The sequence below is a fragment of the Callospermophilus lateralis genome, chromosome 13 (assembly GCF_048772815.1).
Source record: "Callospermophilus lateralis isolate mCalLat2 chromosome 13, mCalLat2.hap1, whole genome shotgun sequence".
NCBI classification, from domain to species: Eukaryota; Metazoa; Chordata; class Mammalia; order Rodentia; family Sciuridae; genus Callospermophilus; species Callospermophilus lateralis.
Genome location: NC_135317.1, coordinates 104,943,455 through 104,962,384, shown reverse-complemented (window position 1 = coordinate 104,962,384; position 18,930 = coordinate 104,943,455). Strand labels below are relative to the sequence as shown.

The 18,930-nt window shown below is 44.6% G+C and overlaps 1 protein-coding gene across 1 annotated transcript in view; it reads left to right on the top strand.

Annotated features, from left to right (window-relative positions):
* The first annotated feature begins 1,196 nt into the window (after positions 1-1,196).
* Mroh9 (maestro heat like repeat family member 9) overlaps positions 1,197-18,930 on the top strand; it is a 138,502-nt gene continuing 120,768 nt past the window's right edge. The window contains exons 1-2 of the mRNA XM_077105069.1: positions 1,197-1,202; positions 2,205-2,298. Of these exons, the coding sequence (XP_076961184.1) occupies positions 1,197-1,202; positions 2,205-2,298 (100 nt within the window). The remainder of the gene's footprint in view (positions 1,203-2,204; positions 2,299-18,930) is intronic.

Here is an 18,930-nt window from a genome sequence, read left to right as displayed (position 1 = left end):
TGGGTTCTGGAAATTCTGAAGGGAGACTTCCAAATAAAACACAATTGTTCCAAATCCCATCGTTGTGAAACGCCTCTTAGCTGGAATAATTGAATAATTAAACGACAGCTTTCGCGCAGGCTTTAATATAGATTTCTGAACCCAAATTGTAAAGTCAACTCTTGAGCAGAATAAACGGGAATCGCGTCACTCGGGGGGGGGGGGGGGCTGCTCTCTGGTCCTCTGCTGGCCTTTGTCTTCAGTTTCCCTTCTCTTTCTCCTACCCATTTTGAACTCCTCACTCATTTCTTTTAAAATCCCCTTACTGCACCTCGTTCCACGACTCCAACATGGTAGGTGCTGAAGAGTGTTTGTTAAAGGGAATTGAAGTCAACATCCCACATGTGGGCCCATGTTACCTACGATTCCAGGGCAAGATCAGCGTTTTGTTTTTCTGTTGTGCGATGAAAGCGAGTTGGCAGGAGCTAGCCACTTCTCCTTCCGTGGAATCAATTTTATTATTTATTTACTATTTGTAGTACAAACATGTTTCCAGGAACTTAAGCAGTGAGAATGTAGTTTTTTACTTAAATTCAATCCCTCTGTTTAGGAAACTTCCATCTACCGGGGAGAAAAATGGTCAGAAAAAAATGACTGCAACTATTCTTGGGGTAGAAGGGAACAGAGAGAGAAGTATTTATTGAACCCCTTCATGCTTACCAGACCCGTAACTGTTTCCAGAACCAGTTCAAACTATTCTGTGTCTCGCACCACTTTATTTGGGGCTTAATGACATTCAGTACAGGAGGGGGAACTGGTTTGGCAAAAACATTTCAGACTATTCTTCTCTCTTTTCTTATCCCCTCTTTTTCTTAAATGGTTTGGGTCTTGGCAGAACCAAAAAGTGTTTTTCTCTGGTGCTTTTTATTTTTTATTTTTTTTGTCTTTAATTTTAACTAAGTGTGCCTTTCAAAGGAAATGCAACCCAGCTGTTTCTTATTCTCGTGCACTTAGCAAAATGGTACTTTGTAAAAGCCGTCCAATGTCCACGAAGCCTTGAGCCCCTTTAAAAAAAGAAAGAAAGCAAGCCTTTCTTTTCTTTGAACCAAAAATACAAGCTTCGCCAAAAGGGAAGATTTGGAACCCAGAAAGCCTGGGATTTGGCTTAATTTAAACTTAGAATTTATAAACGAGAGAAGGAGTGCAGCCCTGGTAGGATGTCGGTACTTCCAGGTAACTGAAGTTTCACTCTTCTATTTATGGGCCTCGACCACATCCAATAGTGGTACCTCTACCTTCTCTTCCCTGAGGACACTGGTGTCTGTGTGTGAGTGGATTTGGAGGCCCCTGCAGTGTGCAGAGGGGGTAGCAGGAAGGTAGGAATCCCTCGGGTACAGCTGGGTGGAAAACAGGGTGCAACGAACCCAGGTCTGTGAGGCAGAACCGAACGAAACTGACTGAACTTTGGGGCTTTGAAGTATAAGAAAATGATCATTTTTTACAGAAGTTAAAATAAAATTTACTCTTCAGTGTTTGCAAGCAGTTTACAACACGATTGTAACTTTTAATTAAAATATAAATAAATATGTTTAATTTCCATGACAGAAAAAAATTTCCAAATTTTGGGAAGACAAATTAATATTTTTATGTATTTGCCGAAACAGTTACTAATGTTCCTCCATTTGGCAAAACTTTGTTGTCTTAAGTAGAGATTATTGAGTAATTATAAGTTAAAAAATATGTATTCCTCTAAAGATATTTTATGATTCAAACTTCTCACTACTGGAGAACAAACTCGTCATTTTTCAGTTGCTCTGATTTAAATTTTACTGGCAATCAAAAGAGATGTAAAACAATTTCTTTTTAGTTTTTCTAGGAGAAAGATAAGTTACGCACACGATAAAAAGAGACTTTAATAAGAATTACGTTGCTGCTGCAGCCAGTTTTGCCAAGACACATTGTTCCCTAGTGATATACACAAGGCCACTGAAAAGTCATCCCACTTTCTACTGAAGACTACTCCGCGCTTATGGTCTCCAGTGTTCTTTTGTTCCTGGTCTGGTGCTGTTTTGCACTTGCTTCTTACTCTCCAACTTTAAGTTAGATTCAGTCCCATGTGCATGTGTGGAGAGCCTACTGTGTGCCAGAACCTACTGTGTGCTACCAGGGATGGAGACTCACACATGTGCAGAATGGTTCTCACGGGTCCCCTCACTGTGCCCTAGCTCAGCGGCAGTGAGGGCGGGCACGAGGACGGGAACAGGGCTGACCTGGAGGACAGCAGCTCCTGTGGGAAGAAGGACCCGCCTTCTTGTTCAGGTGAGCAGTGGCTCCAGAGCACGTGGCCTACAGAGTGGACAGGGCCAGCGTACAAGGGACAAGGAGCTCGCCTGGTGCCTCCAGGAGGCTGCAGTCCACACTTGCCTTTTCAGCTTGGAGACAAGAGCTGCTTTCTGGTTCCATTTACTCAACTGCTGAACCAGTCCCACCACTTAGATTTGACAGCTACACTGAGATGAAGAATTTGGAGAAAACCCAGCTCTGAAGAACTTTAGGTGGTTTGCTGTGGGGCTGATGATTCAGACCCCCAACCTGGTCTGTCCTGCCAAAGGTTCAGAGAGGTCTCTGTTGTTTGAGAATGCTTTTGGTGCTGGGAACCTTTTCCTTTGGAAAATATTAAGTAGTATTGAAATTGGCATCAAATTTGATTGGAGGTGTCAACCGTGGATAGAAGTCATCTGAATCACAAAGATAATGAGGTCACATTCCTGCCTGGTAGTAGCTTGATGTATAGTGAAGGGAGGTGGGAGACCTAAGCAGGCAAGTTGACTACAATCTGGTAAAATTCATATAGTGTATCTATACCAGAGCATGCCTCATAAGACAGAGGCCAGGTCTGGGCTGTGTCCTGGACATCTAGCAACATCCCAAGTCTGTGAGGCAGAACTGAACTAAAGAAACATTTCAATTCTGGGTCCATTTATCAATCCACTTTTCTAACCTTCAAGAATTTTGTTAAAAGTAAATCATTTCTAATTTTATTTACTTTCCCTTAGATTAAAAGGAAATGAAATATTTGGGGGGAAAAAAAGGATTGGGCAACTTTAGAGCATTTTTTGAAGACCATGTGTGCTCTCCTTCCCATTTCCCTTTTGCTTAGAATATGTGAATAAAATTTAAGTTCATTAACTTGCACAAGATTTCTCTGAAACTAGAAATAGAAAGCACAAAAAATCTTTGTGAGAAATCAGAGATTGTGCAGGTATTTATGGAGCAGAAGGAAAAAGAAAAAGGAGCTCTCACATTATGGACTCTTCATCCTGCCAGAGCAGGATGGGAGCCTCCAGAATGACCTTGTGACAGCTAGTGAAGGACAGAACACTGTGAAGGGACCAGGGCTGGTGGGGCCACCTGTGAGAAGAGCAGGTTGCTTAGAACTGACCAGGGCAAAGTAGAAGGATCTGGAAAGGGTAGAGCTCAGGCCATCTTGCCAGATTACTTCATGGAAAATAGAGGAAGACTAGAAAGGACCTGCGTCCAAAGTCTTTCTACAATGTCATTGTTGAATGACAGCCCAAGAGAATGTTAGGCTTTCTTTTTCCTTTTGCAGTTTTGTATCTGAATTCTGGAACCTTTGGTTTTCATAACTTTTTTTTTTTTTGCCAGTAATAACTAACAACTAAGCACTACTTTTTTTTTTTAACCTATGACAACAATTTGAAGGACAGTGTGAGGGTGGGGACAGGTGCTCCTGGCTAGAAACAGGATGCTAGGAGGAAAGAGGGAGTGGGTGCCAAGGGAACCCGGTGGCCACTTCACAGATGTGTGCAAGGACAACCCTACCCTGTGAAACAGACCCAATCTCAGGACCTAGCATTTTGGGAATCAAGATTTCAAAGCATCTTTTTTTTTTTTTTTTCTTGCTTGGAAAGAAGGAAGAAAATGCGCATTTGGTATCTGCCAAGTAATAGACATTCACAGATGGTTTCTTACGTGTTTCTCGTATCAGCCGCACGGTTTGCCTATTGTTCACACAGAGAGTGAGAAGCAGAGTGGGAATGCAAGCCCAGAACCTCTAACTTTAAGTCCAGTTACCTTTTTACTATTCTTAGGGTTGCATGCTAGCAATCCCAAATCGGTACCTTCATCCCGATTTACAGCTGAGGCCTTGAAGCACAAGCAGATTAAGCAACGGGTTGAGGGTGCAGAGCTGCACAACCATGCAGCCAGGATGCAGGCCTAGGCTGTCCGGGCCAGAGCCTGTCTATGAGCCCCCAGGGCTTTCTATGGTCTGTCCCTAGGGGGCCAGTCGGTGTGCACTGTGAGTTGCCAGGACCCTCCAGCTGAATTGTGGGTGTCTGCAAAGACTTGAGGAAAGCACCCCTTGACCACAACACTGAGACATCTACAAATCGGTGCACCAAACTTGGCCGGATCAGTGATGGCAAACCTGGAGAGTCCTGCCTGGTGTTGGGCCTGTGACGGCTTCCTGCTCATGGTCCAAGGCTGATTTGGAGTTCGTGGAAGGAACTAATGGGAACCAGAATGATTGTGAGCATTTTGCAGAGAAGGGAGCTAGTTCAGACGTCTAATGTTTTCCAATGAAAAAACTATCAAGGAAGTATGTTGGGGGAGTGAAGATCGCCATATCCTCCCCCACTGGGCGCAGGCCAGCAACGGGAGACAGGGTGTCTTAGCCGAGGCCTTCATAACCCTGCCCTCACCTGGGTATAAATCATTCTCCAGTCACAGATCAGGCTTAAATCTTTCTGAAACCATGGTGCTCACTAAATGTTATTGTGTTATTGAGACATAAATCCTATGTCAGCTCGATGAAATGTCTGTGGCCATCGCATTAAACAAGTCGAGGCCGCTACTTAATGATTTCCAAACATTCAATTATTAACGTTCAGACAAGAGGTTTTGAGAGGAAAGCCAGGTTCAAATGGACCTCAGGCAGTTGTTGCTCACAGCGTTTCAGGCAGCAATGCCATGATGACTACCCGGCTCTGAACCCCATCCTGGAGGCAGCATTATACATCACAGAGAGGCAGCCCAGAATTAGGGGGCCCCGTTTGACTTTTGCAAGGTTTTATTGCATGAAGTATAGGCTGTCGGATGTCTCCCTGCTTCTAGGGCGCCTTCTACCCTGCCTGCACACCCTCTCCTCAATAGCTGTGAGCCCAGTCAACTGATTAAAGCTCGAGTGTATGTAAACTCCACAGAGCACACGTGCCAGGGGAGCATAGAGCTTTGGATCTATATCCTCTTCCCCTCTCTCCTTGCTGCGTCACATAAAGATTGGACTGAGCTTTCCTGACATCTCACCTGTACACCACAAAATCATCTTATTTTCCATCCCCGATGCCTGGATGGTGAGATGTTCTTCCTTCTGCTGACGATGAGTCACCCAGCCATCCCAAGCCTCATCCTTTCTTCCCTTCTCTTTTCTCGGGGATTTGATTGAAAATTCCCCCCTGCTCTATTTTGAACTTCTCCTGTTTTACTGACTCTTTCCCATTAGCATTTAAACAATGTGGGGTCTTCTACAATATTTAAAGAAATGGGCCTCTTTCAAACTCCAGCCTCACCCACTGTCTATCTGTCCTTCTCCCACCTCTGAACCTTCCAAGTCTCCCTCCCTGTCACCTATCCTCCACCTCCCACCCAGCCCCATGCCCCACCAGCCTGGCTCCTGCTACCACTGTTCATGGGGGAGCTGATCTCAACAAAACCCACGGGTGGGTTAGACCTCTCTAGCTCTAAGAAACAGAAAATCCAACTCAAAATGGGTCAAGTTATCAAAGAGATTTTAGGCTCCCTTGTCTGGAAAACCAGGTGCCATTGGTTCCCTGTCCAAGAGTCTTCCTCTTTGTCCTAACTTTTTTTAAAAAAAATAATTCCTTTATTTCAAGTAGTTGATGGTCTTGTATTTTGAAGGAGGCTGAAGTTCTCCAGCCCAAAGAGAAACTCTTTGTTAATGGAATCAAAGACAGCGATCCTGTGCCCCTCCTAAGAGCTCATTTAGAAGCAAGTGGCCCGGCAACATTTGAGAGCTGTCTGCCTCAGGGCCTCACCTCGAAGAGAGATGCAGTGAGGAGCAGTTTCCACCTCTGAATGCTGAATGTTATCATCTACTTTCTGTTTCTGAATCCGTGGCCATCCTGGATCCACAAGGAGAGTCACCCTCCTGGGGACGTGGAGGGAGTGGGGCAGACGCAGCTGGTTCTCATTGACATCCCTGAGTGCTTGTCAGTCAACTCCAGAGCCACTGACCTGAGCGGAATTTGGTTTTCTTCCTGCAATGGAAGCATCCTAAATGGGACAGTAACCTTGAGGTGCGCGGAGGAGCTCCACCAGAGGAGGGCCACGTTGATCCCTTGGTAAGATAGCAATGTTGCTAGACACTTGTCTTAAACAATACCAGTGTTGCTCTTGCATTATGGCCCAGTGTGTATTATGGACACAGAACACTCTGGTCATCTCTAAGGGTGTCCACCTGAATCCTCCTCTGGGGGACCTGTGTCCGTTGCTGCTGCTCTGTGACCCTTCCCAGGACTCCTCCACCTGGACCTTAGTTTCCCGCTCTCTGGGGCCTCATACACAGACGCTGTAAATGACCTCCCACCCTACACCCTTTGCCTTGAAAGCACTTAAGACAGAGGACGGTTTGGGGGTCACTGTGTTTCTAAGCACATCCATGGCTTTAAAACAGGAACCCGCTGTGAGAACGGCCTTTCACACCCCATTTCCCGTCAGAACTTCAGCTCACATTTGTGGCCTGCTTCTCATTCATCTTCCTCTGGAGAATATGAAATATGTCATCTCTGAAAGTACTGCTGGCTTCCAGAAGGGACGCCTACTGGTGGTGTTTTCAGGTGTGAGTCCTAAATTATGTGTTTAAAATAAAATACGGCCTCATCTCTTGGGACGTGTGCACAGCCTGACATTCGAGCCTCCGAGGCCCGAGGGAAGATTTTACTTGGCTAAGAAATGATATGTACTTAAACGATATTCTTTCATCTTCTCTGCCAGTGACAGTAGGAAGAAATTACCTGAGTAGATAAAAATATTTCAGGTCTGGATCCTAAGTTCGTCCTGGGTTTTTGTTCAGTACAGCCTCTTCATTTTACATGGACTGGCGTCACGACTCCTGCTGGAGCCCACGGAGGAAGCCTCAGAGAAGCAACCACATCACGGCCCTCAGATGGGGGGAGCAGGGCACAGGCAGGCAGCGGGCTCTCTGGCTTAAGTGGAATTTCATTCCATGCATTTGTTTTCCCACGTGAAGATGAGAATACTAAATACCACACTAGACAGGGCTGTACCCGCTTTCCAGACGCCTGGCACAACGGCACAGAGCCACGAATCTCAATTTCAGCTCCGCTGATATCATGAGCCAGATAAATCTTGGTTGTGGGGCCCTCCTTGGCATTGTGGGGTGTTTGGCAGCATCCCAGACGACTACTCACTAAATGACAGTGGTACTCCTCCAATTGTGACAACCCCGTCATAAGATATCACCTAATGTTCTCTTGGGGGAAACGGTCCCCAGGTAAGAGCCGGGGGAAGAAGGGCGTTGTGTCTTCCCTTTTCCCCTCCTCTCGGCAAGCAGAGGAGGGAAGCAATCCAGGGCAGTACGCTCACTCAGGGGTGGTCTAAGGAGCCCAGCTCTTCCGCCTTCCGGCTCCACCATTCCTGGCCCGTGGCTTTTGCTGTTTATGTAGTTGGTGCTTACCAAGGCTTGGCCCGTCTGGTTTCCGACCAGAGACAACTGGCCTGGGCGCACTCAAGTGCCCTGGGAGCAGGAAAACTCACCACTGTTTTCCGTCAAAAAGTGACGACCCACATGTGACATTTGTGTGACTCACACCTTTATTAATCAGGGAAATTGGCTACAAGAGACAAAACCTCTCCTGTGGTTACTAAAGGAGACCAGGAGCTCACAGAAACCAGGAGCAGAGCAGCCAGGCCAGGAACCGTGCCTGCCCACACCCTGGGGCTGTTCCGGCACAGCGCCCCTGCCCTCAGCAGCACGCGGCAGCTTGTCCCTGTGACGAGGGCTGGGGTCCAGGAGCTCCTTCCTTGTCAACCCCAGAGAAGGCAGATGCCACCACCCTCAGGTCCACAGTGCAGCTCGACTTCTCACACACGCCCCTTCTCATCTGCTGGCCGGGGTGATTGACTCGTGCATCACAGGCTCCCAGATGCTTAGGCCACCCGTGCGCCCTGTGTGTCTGCGAGGGGTTTCTGGGTGAGGTCGCATTTGAATCAGTAGAGTGACTTAAGCAGACTGCCTTCCCCAGGGTGGGGGGCCTCCCTGAGTCCATGAAGGCCTGAATAGAACAGAGAGGCGCCTCGTCCTGGGAGACAGGGGGATGTGTGCTACCCTCCTCTTTAGAGCCAGAGCCCAGGGATCGTTTCCTACCTTTATATCTGAACTGAGTGAGGTCGGCTCTTCCTGGATCTCCAGCCACTGACCTTAAGACTAACGACACCATTGCTCCCCCTGCTCTAGCCGGAGTCAGAGGTCGCCAGAGAACTGAAGGACCCCAGTCTGCCACGCGACCAGCGCGAGCTTCGTGAAAGAAGGTTCGGTGCGTAAGAAATTGCTAGTGAGTTTTAAATTAAAGAGACAGACTCTCGTTACCTTTAACACAGCTCCGAGATGGCTTCTCCTAGCTCCCGCCTCCAGCCACCTAATGCGGTGGCGAGGTTTACACAACAGACTCTCGAGAGAGGGAGAGCACGCCAGGGAGTGGGCTTTTATAGGGGAATAAAAAATTCAAGGGAAAATCCCATCCAATGAAGGTTAAGGGGGGCAGCATCCCAAGGTCAGGGGCGACGATGGGGTCTTCAGGGCAGTGGCCGGACACGCCTCTGCACCGACAAGCCCTCGGACCTGGAGAAGGGTAGGGAAGGCTCTAACAGCTGTGTCTAAGCGCCTCTCACCCAGCCAGGGAGGTCACTCAAATCACGTGCGAGGATGGCCTCCCACACCCCAGGTGTACTCTTCCGACCAGTCTCAGGGGGCGAATGGAGATTCTCCTGCAGCTCAGTTCCACATGAGCTAGGAGAAAAGACACTCTGACCTCTTCCCGTGGGCGGCAAGGTGACATGTGGGGGCTCCTGGAATACAGAGCCTGTGTAAAGACATTGGAGGCACAAAGGACAAATGGCCCTCTCAGAGTTGGCTTTGTCCCTTAGAAGAAAGCCCATGTTAAGACACGTGGACCAGCCTGTGTCTTAAGTTGAATTTCATTCCATGCATTGTCACCTTGGTTTGGTTGGAAAAGGGAGGGATCCAAGAGAGGAAGGAGCAGAGGAGTCCCCCTGCCTGGCCTGGCCTGAAGCAGCCCTGCCTTTCCGTCTGTCCCTCTCACTCCAGCTGGGTCACACCTGGTCCCTCCTGTATTCCTTCTCCACCCCTCCCCCGCCTCACATTTCCTCCCTTGTTTCCTTTTTCATTTTGCTTCACTTCAGGTAGATTGAGCTGTGCCCTGTTTTCCTCTACTCACCGTGAACACTGTATCACCTTGGGTCCATCCAGAGAGCTTTCCTGTGGAGTGTGTGGTTCATTCATTCCCCACATCCCTGTATGCTTTCTACCGCAAGCAGGTGTGTCTTTTAGTTTTTATGTGTTCTTCCAAAAACACACTGCGCCTTTTTCATGGCATATATTTACAATCTCTCTAAACCGTATCGGGTCATTTTTATATCACTGGCTGTCTCTTTTTGCACTAAGTAGCATGCTCTCCAGCATCTGCTGATGTTACTCCCCGTGTCTCCCCGGTTCTTCTAACTGCCTCCTGGTTTATATTCAACACACTTGCTACCATTCTCCCGGAGTGGACGCCCACGGTGGGTCTCCCTCCTCACTGGCAAACCCTCTCTGAGATGACAAAAGCATGCTAGCCATCTTCATCATATTGTCCTACTGACCTGAGCAGGCACTCTGGCAGACGTGGCCAGGCAGAACTGTTGGGTCACAAGGGGAACGGACTGGCGATGCGTGGGATTGCTGTCTAGAGTGGCTGCGGGAGGGGCTGTCACGTGTTCACTGTGACATGGAGCGTCCCTAGGCCCCCACATTTTCTCTAGTCCATGGCATTCTCTTGCAATTAGAATGAAAATGCTAGAAGAGTTTTGCAGGTTATTCCTTCGAAGGTGGCAGATGTGATGTTTTAAACTAAATAGATAATTTCATCATTAAAGTAGAAATTATTTGTATCTGCAGTAATACCACAGATAAAACACTTGGTGTAATACAGACGCAGAAGCAAAGCAACATTATTCCTAAATTAAGAAACCTAAGGATCATAAATGACACAGAATTGGTTGGAGTGCAGATGTAATTTGACACACATGTCCAGGTGTCGTTGGAGCTCACTCACTACTAGCTTGCACAAGCTACCTGGTAAATTTATGGCAACTTGGGGAGCAGATTTTTAGGTAGCATTGTGATTAGAAATTAAACTATATACAGGTACAATTAAATTATATCAAAGATTAAGGCAAACAAAGATTATAAATACTCAAAATTACTTTTTCCTAATTATCTTATTATATTTTATGATTTGCTGTGTTACTATTTTGATACGTACTGAGTAACTTCGATGAAGGTTTGTGCCTAATTAGATGTTGAATATGAAAAAGACATTTCACAGCAGCAATGAATGCTTTCCTTTTCCTCTGCACTGTCAAGTCAATTGCAGAGATATTTGAGTCTTTGAAGTCTTTTATAAATCAAAATTTTCTGCAATGATATGGAACTTTTGAGAAGATAAATCCTCGAAATTGGGTTTCTTTTTGTTCATAATCCATGAAAAATCTTCACTCAAAAAAATTTTTTTTAATAAATGAGAACCCAGAATGATAGTATTTGGGCTTTTGTAGGATTACAATTGTTGAAAACAATGATTAGAAGTAAGTGGAATATGTCCCCCAAAATATAGAGATGGAATCAAGAAAAAAATACTGATTAAAACTTACATGGTTTGTAGTATTTAATTTTTAAATTCTGTAATAGCATTTTGGAAACCTCAAATTTTTGCCTTTTTTTTTAATGGAGCCGCTATTTTTGACAAAATGGGTTTATAACCATACAGGAATGACATAAAATGTTGGGATGGCCAGTGATTTCTCAGCAATGAAATTCAATAAAAAAAATTCATTGGATCATGCTAGAGAATTTATTTGATGTGTTATCTTTTCAACTCTTTACTAAAGAAAAGACTCTGGATGGAGGTAGAACGCTATCCAGGACAGCCTTTGTGCTGGGGAGTCCCTGTCAATCCAGGCTGGATCTAGACTGTGCTCCATAGAACAGGATTTGTTTCAAATACCAGCTTCCCACACCTGTGGGAGAATCTCCTCAAGCAAAAGTAACGTGGTCTGCAGAGATGATTCGACTGAAGTTTCATCACTTTCAAATTTCTTAATCAAAAAGAAAAACTTTAAGGCAGATTGTAGCAATTTTATGGAGGAAATTAAATATACTGTGATCAAATGGTAAAATGATACATTGAAAATAATAGCAATATCACAGTATTAGAACCAGACATTGATTTAAAAAAAGAAACCAAACTGGTTAAAGTCTGTGAAAACATGTGCTGAGAATATTCTGCTTGTTATTTTTTTAATATTCAGATAATCTTAGAATTTTTTGAAATTTTGTTTTATGTACATAAATGTTATTGTTTTGGAACAGAGCTCTTTCTTTAAAAATATTTTTCAAAATGATCTATCAAATTTGTGGTCATTTAAAATTATAATTAAACAGTAAATTATGGTTAAAATTGCCCTTCTGATTAAATGTCATAGTCATGCTTTAAAAGCATGAGAACTATGTATCCAGTGTTTAATTTTTAATGTGACAGTGGGCTTGCTTTTTCCACTTTGCTTATCTCATTGGGGTTGGACTCATGACTGTATTACCAGGAGACAGGCAAGTATCTAAGTTATTTTTTCTGTTTTATAACACTCAGAGAAACCAGACCCATAGAGCTCTTTTAACAGAAATGGAAAAAGATATACTAAAGCAATTTCAGCAATCTCCAGATCGTCATTTTCGTCTTTTATCCAAAATGAAGCAAGCATTGCTAAATTTTCAAAATTCAATCCATCAGTACCCAGATCCAACAATTCATCCAAAAATTTCTAGTTAAGTTTAAATTATCTTCCAAAGAAAGAAATAGATTCCAGATCTATGAATTTTCTAAGCCTGGATTTTTTTTGTTGTTGGAAAATAAAATCTAAAGCTCTATCAATTCTAAGCCACTCGGCGGTTAACATTTTGCAGATAAGCAATATCAATATCATTATTTATTTCACTAATGATTTTGTGAAATTACTTAACTGTCAATCTGCTGGAAACTCTACTCTTCTGAGTTTTAATCTTGCATCGTTTCCTTCAATTTTACGTTTCATTGAAAAATGCACTTCATTCTTCCCTTGCATGGAAGATCATTAGGATTGCTGTAGATATCAGACAGAGCCAGGCTGGTTTTTCAATTTGCAACATTTTTTTTTTTTTTTTTGCTACATAGTTTAACCAACTTTATTAACTTCTTAATGGAGCAAATAAAAATCTAGTTGTAGAATTAAGAGACAAGTCTATTATTCTATATTCCATTATAATTTACTTTGGTGAACTTGACAATTTTCTTTTAAATATTTAATTTTTTAGGTGTAGATGGACACAACACAATGCCTTTATTTTTATGTGGTGCTGAGGATGGAACCCGGGTCCTGCCCGTGCTAGGCGAGCGCTCTGCTGCTGAGCCACAATTCCAGTCCCCGAACTTGACAATTCTTGAAGAAAAAAGTAATGATTATCTTCATTGAAAAAAAGAAGACAACGATGATGCAAGCTTGCGTATTCTCAAGTATTTGTTAACTATGTGTTGAATTTCAATGATTCAATCAATAGCAGCAAGAATGGAGAAGATCAAAACAAGGGATGGGGAATTAGAGGAACCACAGCTGTTGATTCAATTCACCTCATTAAAAAATGGAAACCAAGTTTTTTTCCTTGCAGAAATACCAAGAGTTCCTTTCATAGTTCAAGGAATCCCAGTAGAACTTTTCCTCTTGGTAACTGTTGTGTCTTAGCCTGTTACTAGTCCTGCTGCTTAGTGCAGAGGACCCTTTCCTCAGAGCAAGGTTCCTGAAGGAACAAGGTTGTGGTTTCCATCCTGAACAAGCCCCCTCATCCTAACACGATCCAGAATGTTTTCTCATTGCAACTGTGCCATAAGAATATTCTCCAATGCAAAGCTTAAATTCCAAACCACATTTTGCACAATATGATTCTTTGTGGTTTTACAGAGTTAATGAGATAGTTGCAATTGTCACTGAACCTGAAAGAAAAGTCCTTCCTTCACAGCATCAAGATTGATTTTCACATATAATAAAATAATCACCATGGTGATGATACCCGGCCATTTGCAAGATGCAATTATCTGCTAGCTTCCTTTGTTCTGTGTCTTAGTAGTTTGTTCCCCAGCACAGTGACCTTTGATATCACTGGAAAATGTAGTATCCCTTCTGGATTTTAGAGTCATCTCAAATTTCCCAGCAGCCACCTTCAATACACACTTACACTACTGCATGGAGGTTGAAGTGGCTTATTGAAGAGATCAATTGACTGAAAAAGGATGAAACCCTCCGAGCTGGAGAACAGCATGTTAAGTGAAATAAACCTAAAAGTCAAGGGTCCATATGTTTTCTCTCCTATGTGGAAGCTAATGAGAAATAAAATAAAAGAAAAAGGGATCAAAAGGAATCTCATGAAAATAGAAAGGACAAGAAGAGAGGAGACGTCGGGCTTGGGGGAGGGAAGAAAAGAGGGACAGGGGAGACACTGGGAAATGAAGTTGGCCACATTTTGTTTTGTGCATGTGCAGATACTTCACAGCGAATCTCACTGTTAGGTATAATTACAACGCACCAAGGATATTGAAGCATGGAGAAAAAATGACATCATCAAAGTTCTTCATGGGTTTTCATAATGTTTGTTTCCTTGAGCAACATGAAATGTTACTTTATAAGAAACCAAAGAGGCTTGTAGCTATGTATTTACTAACAGGTATGGTTTCTACATAGGCTTATATACCTACATACGTATAGGTACAGTATTTGAACACATGCTCTGTCAGCTGTTTAATTTAACATTCGTTCTTCAAAAACTTGTTTTTCTTTGTTGTTGTTGTTGGTTCTTTCATGTTTTTTTTTTTTTACAGTGGGGATTGAACCCAGGGGTGTTTTATCACTGAGCTACATTCCCAATACTTTTAGGTTTTTGATTTTGAAATAGGGTCTTGTTAATTTGGGGCCTCACTAGATTGATGAGGTTGGCTTCAAACTTGGGATCCTCCTGCCTCAGACTCCAAAGTTGCTGGAATTATAGTCTTGTGCCACTGTGTTTGGCAAATTGCATGAGTTTTAATTTAGTTTCTCAAGTTTTAAATGTTAATGGTACTTAAACTCTAAACATTTCATTGGCCAATAAATACCCATGATAACACACTTTGACCTCAGTTACGGCTACAAAACGGAACCCAATCTACAAGGGATCATACTCTAAGTCAAACTAACACAGACTCTTTGGATCTTGAGTTTTAAAAATATCTTCTACTCTCACCATTTGCTTTACCACCACTGCTACATCCAGAAGAGATGTATTTTTTTCTTGATAAAAGTCTAGTGAGACTTGTACAATCTGTACTGAGAGTTAAACATAAATAAGACAAACCTCTACTCTCCTAATATTGTTAAACTAAACTGAAAAAACGAGCTTAATTTAAATTTAAGCTGTGTATAAATACAGTAAGGTATGAGATATATGCTTACACTGTTTTAGTTTTTTACACACTTTTTGTTTGCAGATGACAAACTAAAATGTAGCATGCTTTAACATGATCCAGTGTGTGTCCAGGCCCAGCTTCCTGGGTGTGTGACCAGTCCTTGCCAACATGAGAACCATAACTCAAGACACCTGACTCACCTGAGTTCAGTCCCACCCAGGTCGGCCCTCGCTCTGTTCATGGACACCAGCCTGTTCCTCCCCCGGCGGGTGTCCTGGCAATGTCAAGTGGCTGCACAAGTTTCTAAAGCCTTCCTCTCCACTTCTGGGCTGATCTCATCCCAGATTGGTAGCAACCGTCCTTGGCTTGACCAAAGACGCATTTTAAGTGGCACTTTCCTAAGTAAAGAATCAGTGACCAATAGAATGAGGGAATGAAGGGAACCCCCTTGGGGGTTGGGAGCAGGAGTCCCCTGAAAGACCCCAGGGAGGGAGTCTTCTGCGTGTGGACATTCCGGCTACTTGCTGTGGTTGGCTGAGAGAGACGGCTCAATTTTAACAAGTCATTTGGCCAAGGGGGAGGAGTGTGAAGATCTCGATTAAAAATGGGAAGAGGCCTAGGAAAAGTCAGAGTAGCTTACAGATTGAGGGTGACTCGGACCGGGTCTTGCCTTGGGCTGGCAGGGGTCAGGTGCTCTCCTCCTGTCCTTTCTAGCCCAGGGAGAAGCAGACCTGGGGCCCCTGGGGAAGCAGACTTTCCCCAGGCTGCACAGCTTTTGGATGAAAACTTGAAATTTGAGTAAAGTCCCCTGACCTGGGGGAAACTGTCACCATCTCTGAGCATGAATGAGTATAAATGAAGACTGGTGCCAGCTGAGGCTTCAAAGCTATGGCGGGGGGAGCTTGCCAATGAAGACGTCTCACAGGAGAAGAAATGGAAGCCCTTTCAATTAAGCACTTCAACTTCAGCTAAGCAGGAAGCCCAGACAGCACTTTGGTTGCTCAGTGGAGTGGCGTTTGCCTGACCCACAGGAGACCGAGAGGTTAAGGGGCTTGTCTGAGGTCAGTGACTAATGAGATGCAGATCTGGGGCCAGGCTGGGCTCTGGCCTCTGGGTCCAGGTTCAATCTTTTCCAGGAGCTACAAAGAAAATTACTCTCCATCTTCTTCGGTGAAAGAGCCGTTACCCTAAAGTACAAACTTAAACCCCAAATTCTATGTTATCAGGACCAAAACGAGGTAGAAAACTGAGCATTGAGACAAATCTTGGCCCCTGTTTTGGAAGAACGGTTGTTCTAAACTGGTAGAGCTCACGTTAGTGTGCTTCAGCGTCACCAGTGAGTATCCCTAAGGCGCAGGCCACTGAGTTCCTCCACCAGTTTCTCACTCTGCACTTCTAATGCACTTGTAGGCAATGCTAATATTACTCTGTAGGGACCATAATTTGGGAATCTTAAAGCCTCATGTTGCCTCTGGTTAGTGCACAAAGCTCTAGGAGGGATCGCTGGCCCTTGAAAAACCAGTGATTGTCATTTTAGATGCCAAAATAACTAAAGGGAAGTAGCTGCTCTCTGTAATCTGGTCCCTGGCTGAGAGAGGCTGACAGAGGTTTAAAAAAAATTGTTTTTAAAGGTGAAAAGTGAGAGGGAAAATAGAACCACAATATGACACCCGGGCCATGATCAAGAGCCTCACTGTGAGCTCCCTGGCCCCTCCGAGTGCTGCCATCCAGGGGAAACGGCCCCAAGGAAAGGGAAGCCTGTGGATCCCGAAGCACAGACTGCGCCCTGTTTTTCTGCACACGCCTCCCTCCCTGCTCTTCTCCAGGAGGTCGCTGACTGGTTAGAACTGGCAGGTATGCAGAAGCAAGCTCAGGTGGGCGGCACAGGTGAAGCCGTGGTTAACAAGGAGGAAGAAACGGTAAGGAACAAAATTTTGGCAGGTGGGGAGCGTGCATCATGAAATGAACCACCCTCAACCCATTGGGACCTCTGGGGAGCTAACAGAGACACTAGGAATCCAGGGGAACACAGCCCATGGAAAGTCGGCTGGTGAACTCGGGGAAAGAAACCTTTGCAGACACTGAAACCACGCTGGACCGAGCTCACCTGTTCAGAAACCCAGGGCAGGGCTTGAGGGGAGCCCAGTAAACAAAATGGGGGGAAAAAGTTCAGACAGAAAAGCATTCACAGAGGAGACAAATGGTGGGCAGGAAGAACAGACCCAGAGCTGCAGACCTATAAGGAAAGGGCTGCAATCCAGGAATACTCAGGAATAAATTCTCCCCCCCAGAAAGTAGAACCAGGACAAGGCGTCATGTTCAGGAGGCGGTCTGGGGAGGTGATGCCACAAAGCTGTCTGATCTTCCAGAAGGGCTGGGAGGAGTGGAGGAGGGAAGGACCCAGCTCTGTGGGACCCCCAGGTCTCTGGGTGCTGAAGGGGGCAGTGAGAAGCAATTACACACGGCCCCTCCCAGGGCCCCTGATCCAGATGCACCCCCGTGTATTTCCCAAGTAGCACATGTACCATGAGACTCTCAGGCCTCACCTGACGAAGCTGGTGTAAAAGGTGGCCTGAGAGGATAAAAGATGGGGACAAGATGTGTTAGACCTAAGGACACACTGTGTCCTAGGAGAAGCTGACATGGGACGGAACTTGGAAAAACAACTTAGTAAACTAACTACTGAGCCCAGAGGGGAAGGAAAGTGTGTTGACCTTCCAGGCCATAAACAAGACAGACACACATGTCCCTAACCCAGGGGAAAACCCAAGCTGGCATCAGACCTGACGACTGCAGAGGTCAATTCTAGGAGACCGTGGAGTGATATCCACAGACCCCTCGGGGGATGGAGAGGAAACCAGAACGTTTCAACGCTGGCCAAAGCCTTGTCCAGTCAGGAGACACTTGCTTCTGAGTTTATAAGAGCTCAAAGACAGCCTGAGAGGCACAGCTTAAAACACATTCCCCAACAAGTCGGAGCCTTCTGAGATGTCAGAACACAGAAACCACAATAGGGAATGGTAGAAATCAGTGACCCGGCTTGAAGACTGAGATAGAATTGAATCACCATGAAACCAAAAGCAGAAAATAGGGTACAAGTGACTTACATTTTGACATTGTAAAAATAACATAAAAAGCAATACCTTGGATGCTTTATTTTCATTTACTTTCCTTACCTCTTATAATAGGGAATCATTAGATATAGTTGAGCATTAAATAATACAGTTTTCCAGTGATCAAACTTAATTTTTATCAAAAGATTGTCCCTCAATTTTAGAGATTTGTGGCTGCATTAATAACTCTTGCTGCAGAAAAGAAATATTTGAAGTTCATGATTCTTTCCATTTTAATTTGGTTGCTTTATTTTCTGTTACATACACATGAAAATTATCAAAGACCAATCACAAGCGTTGGTGAGATTCTGCACAACAGGTCGCGGCTTCACTCTGTGGCCAGGGTACTGCTGCCCCACCCTCCTGGTCTCATTCTGTGTCCTCGCTGTCTTTACTGGAAGCTCTGTCTGTGGTCAAGAGGGCTTTGGGGAGGATTTGATGCTCACCAGACAGTTTATGACTTGCTTTGAACCACTTGTTCTGGTTGTTTTTGGAAGATCTTCAGCAGTAGTTGGAGGAAAGGAAAGAACTGGGAGAGCCATCTATAAAGAAGGCAGCCCATGCTGGGATTTTTGATCTTGTGCTTGTTTTACATTTTTCTCAGAATTCATGGCAGCAAATGTGCATAAGACCTGCTGAAGGAGAACAAGAATTTGAAATATTAGTGAAAGAAGACGGGAAAAGCTGCCATGTGAATAGGTGTTGCAAAGGCTGAGGGGAAGGAGGGTGCTCAATGTGGCCAAAAGCTTCAAACAGAACAGAAAATCAGCCAGGAGAAGAGCGGCCCAGCTCGACCTGCTGTCCACCCGGCAGCCTCATTCCAAAGCCTGAGCTCTGTGCCTGGGGAGGACATGGGAACATCTCCACGCTCTCAGGGGCTCAGCAAGACTTCCTAATGACCCGCTCAGTCCAGAGCGCCGAGGAAGTGTTGTCCAGGAGTAGAGATCACTGAGCAAAAACATTTTGAAGCAGAAAATTATTTTGGTTAATGTGTAAGTATGTCTGTGCATGAATCCTACGTCTTTATACAC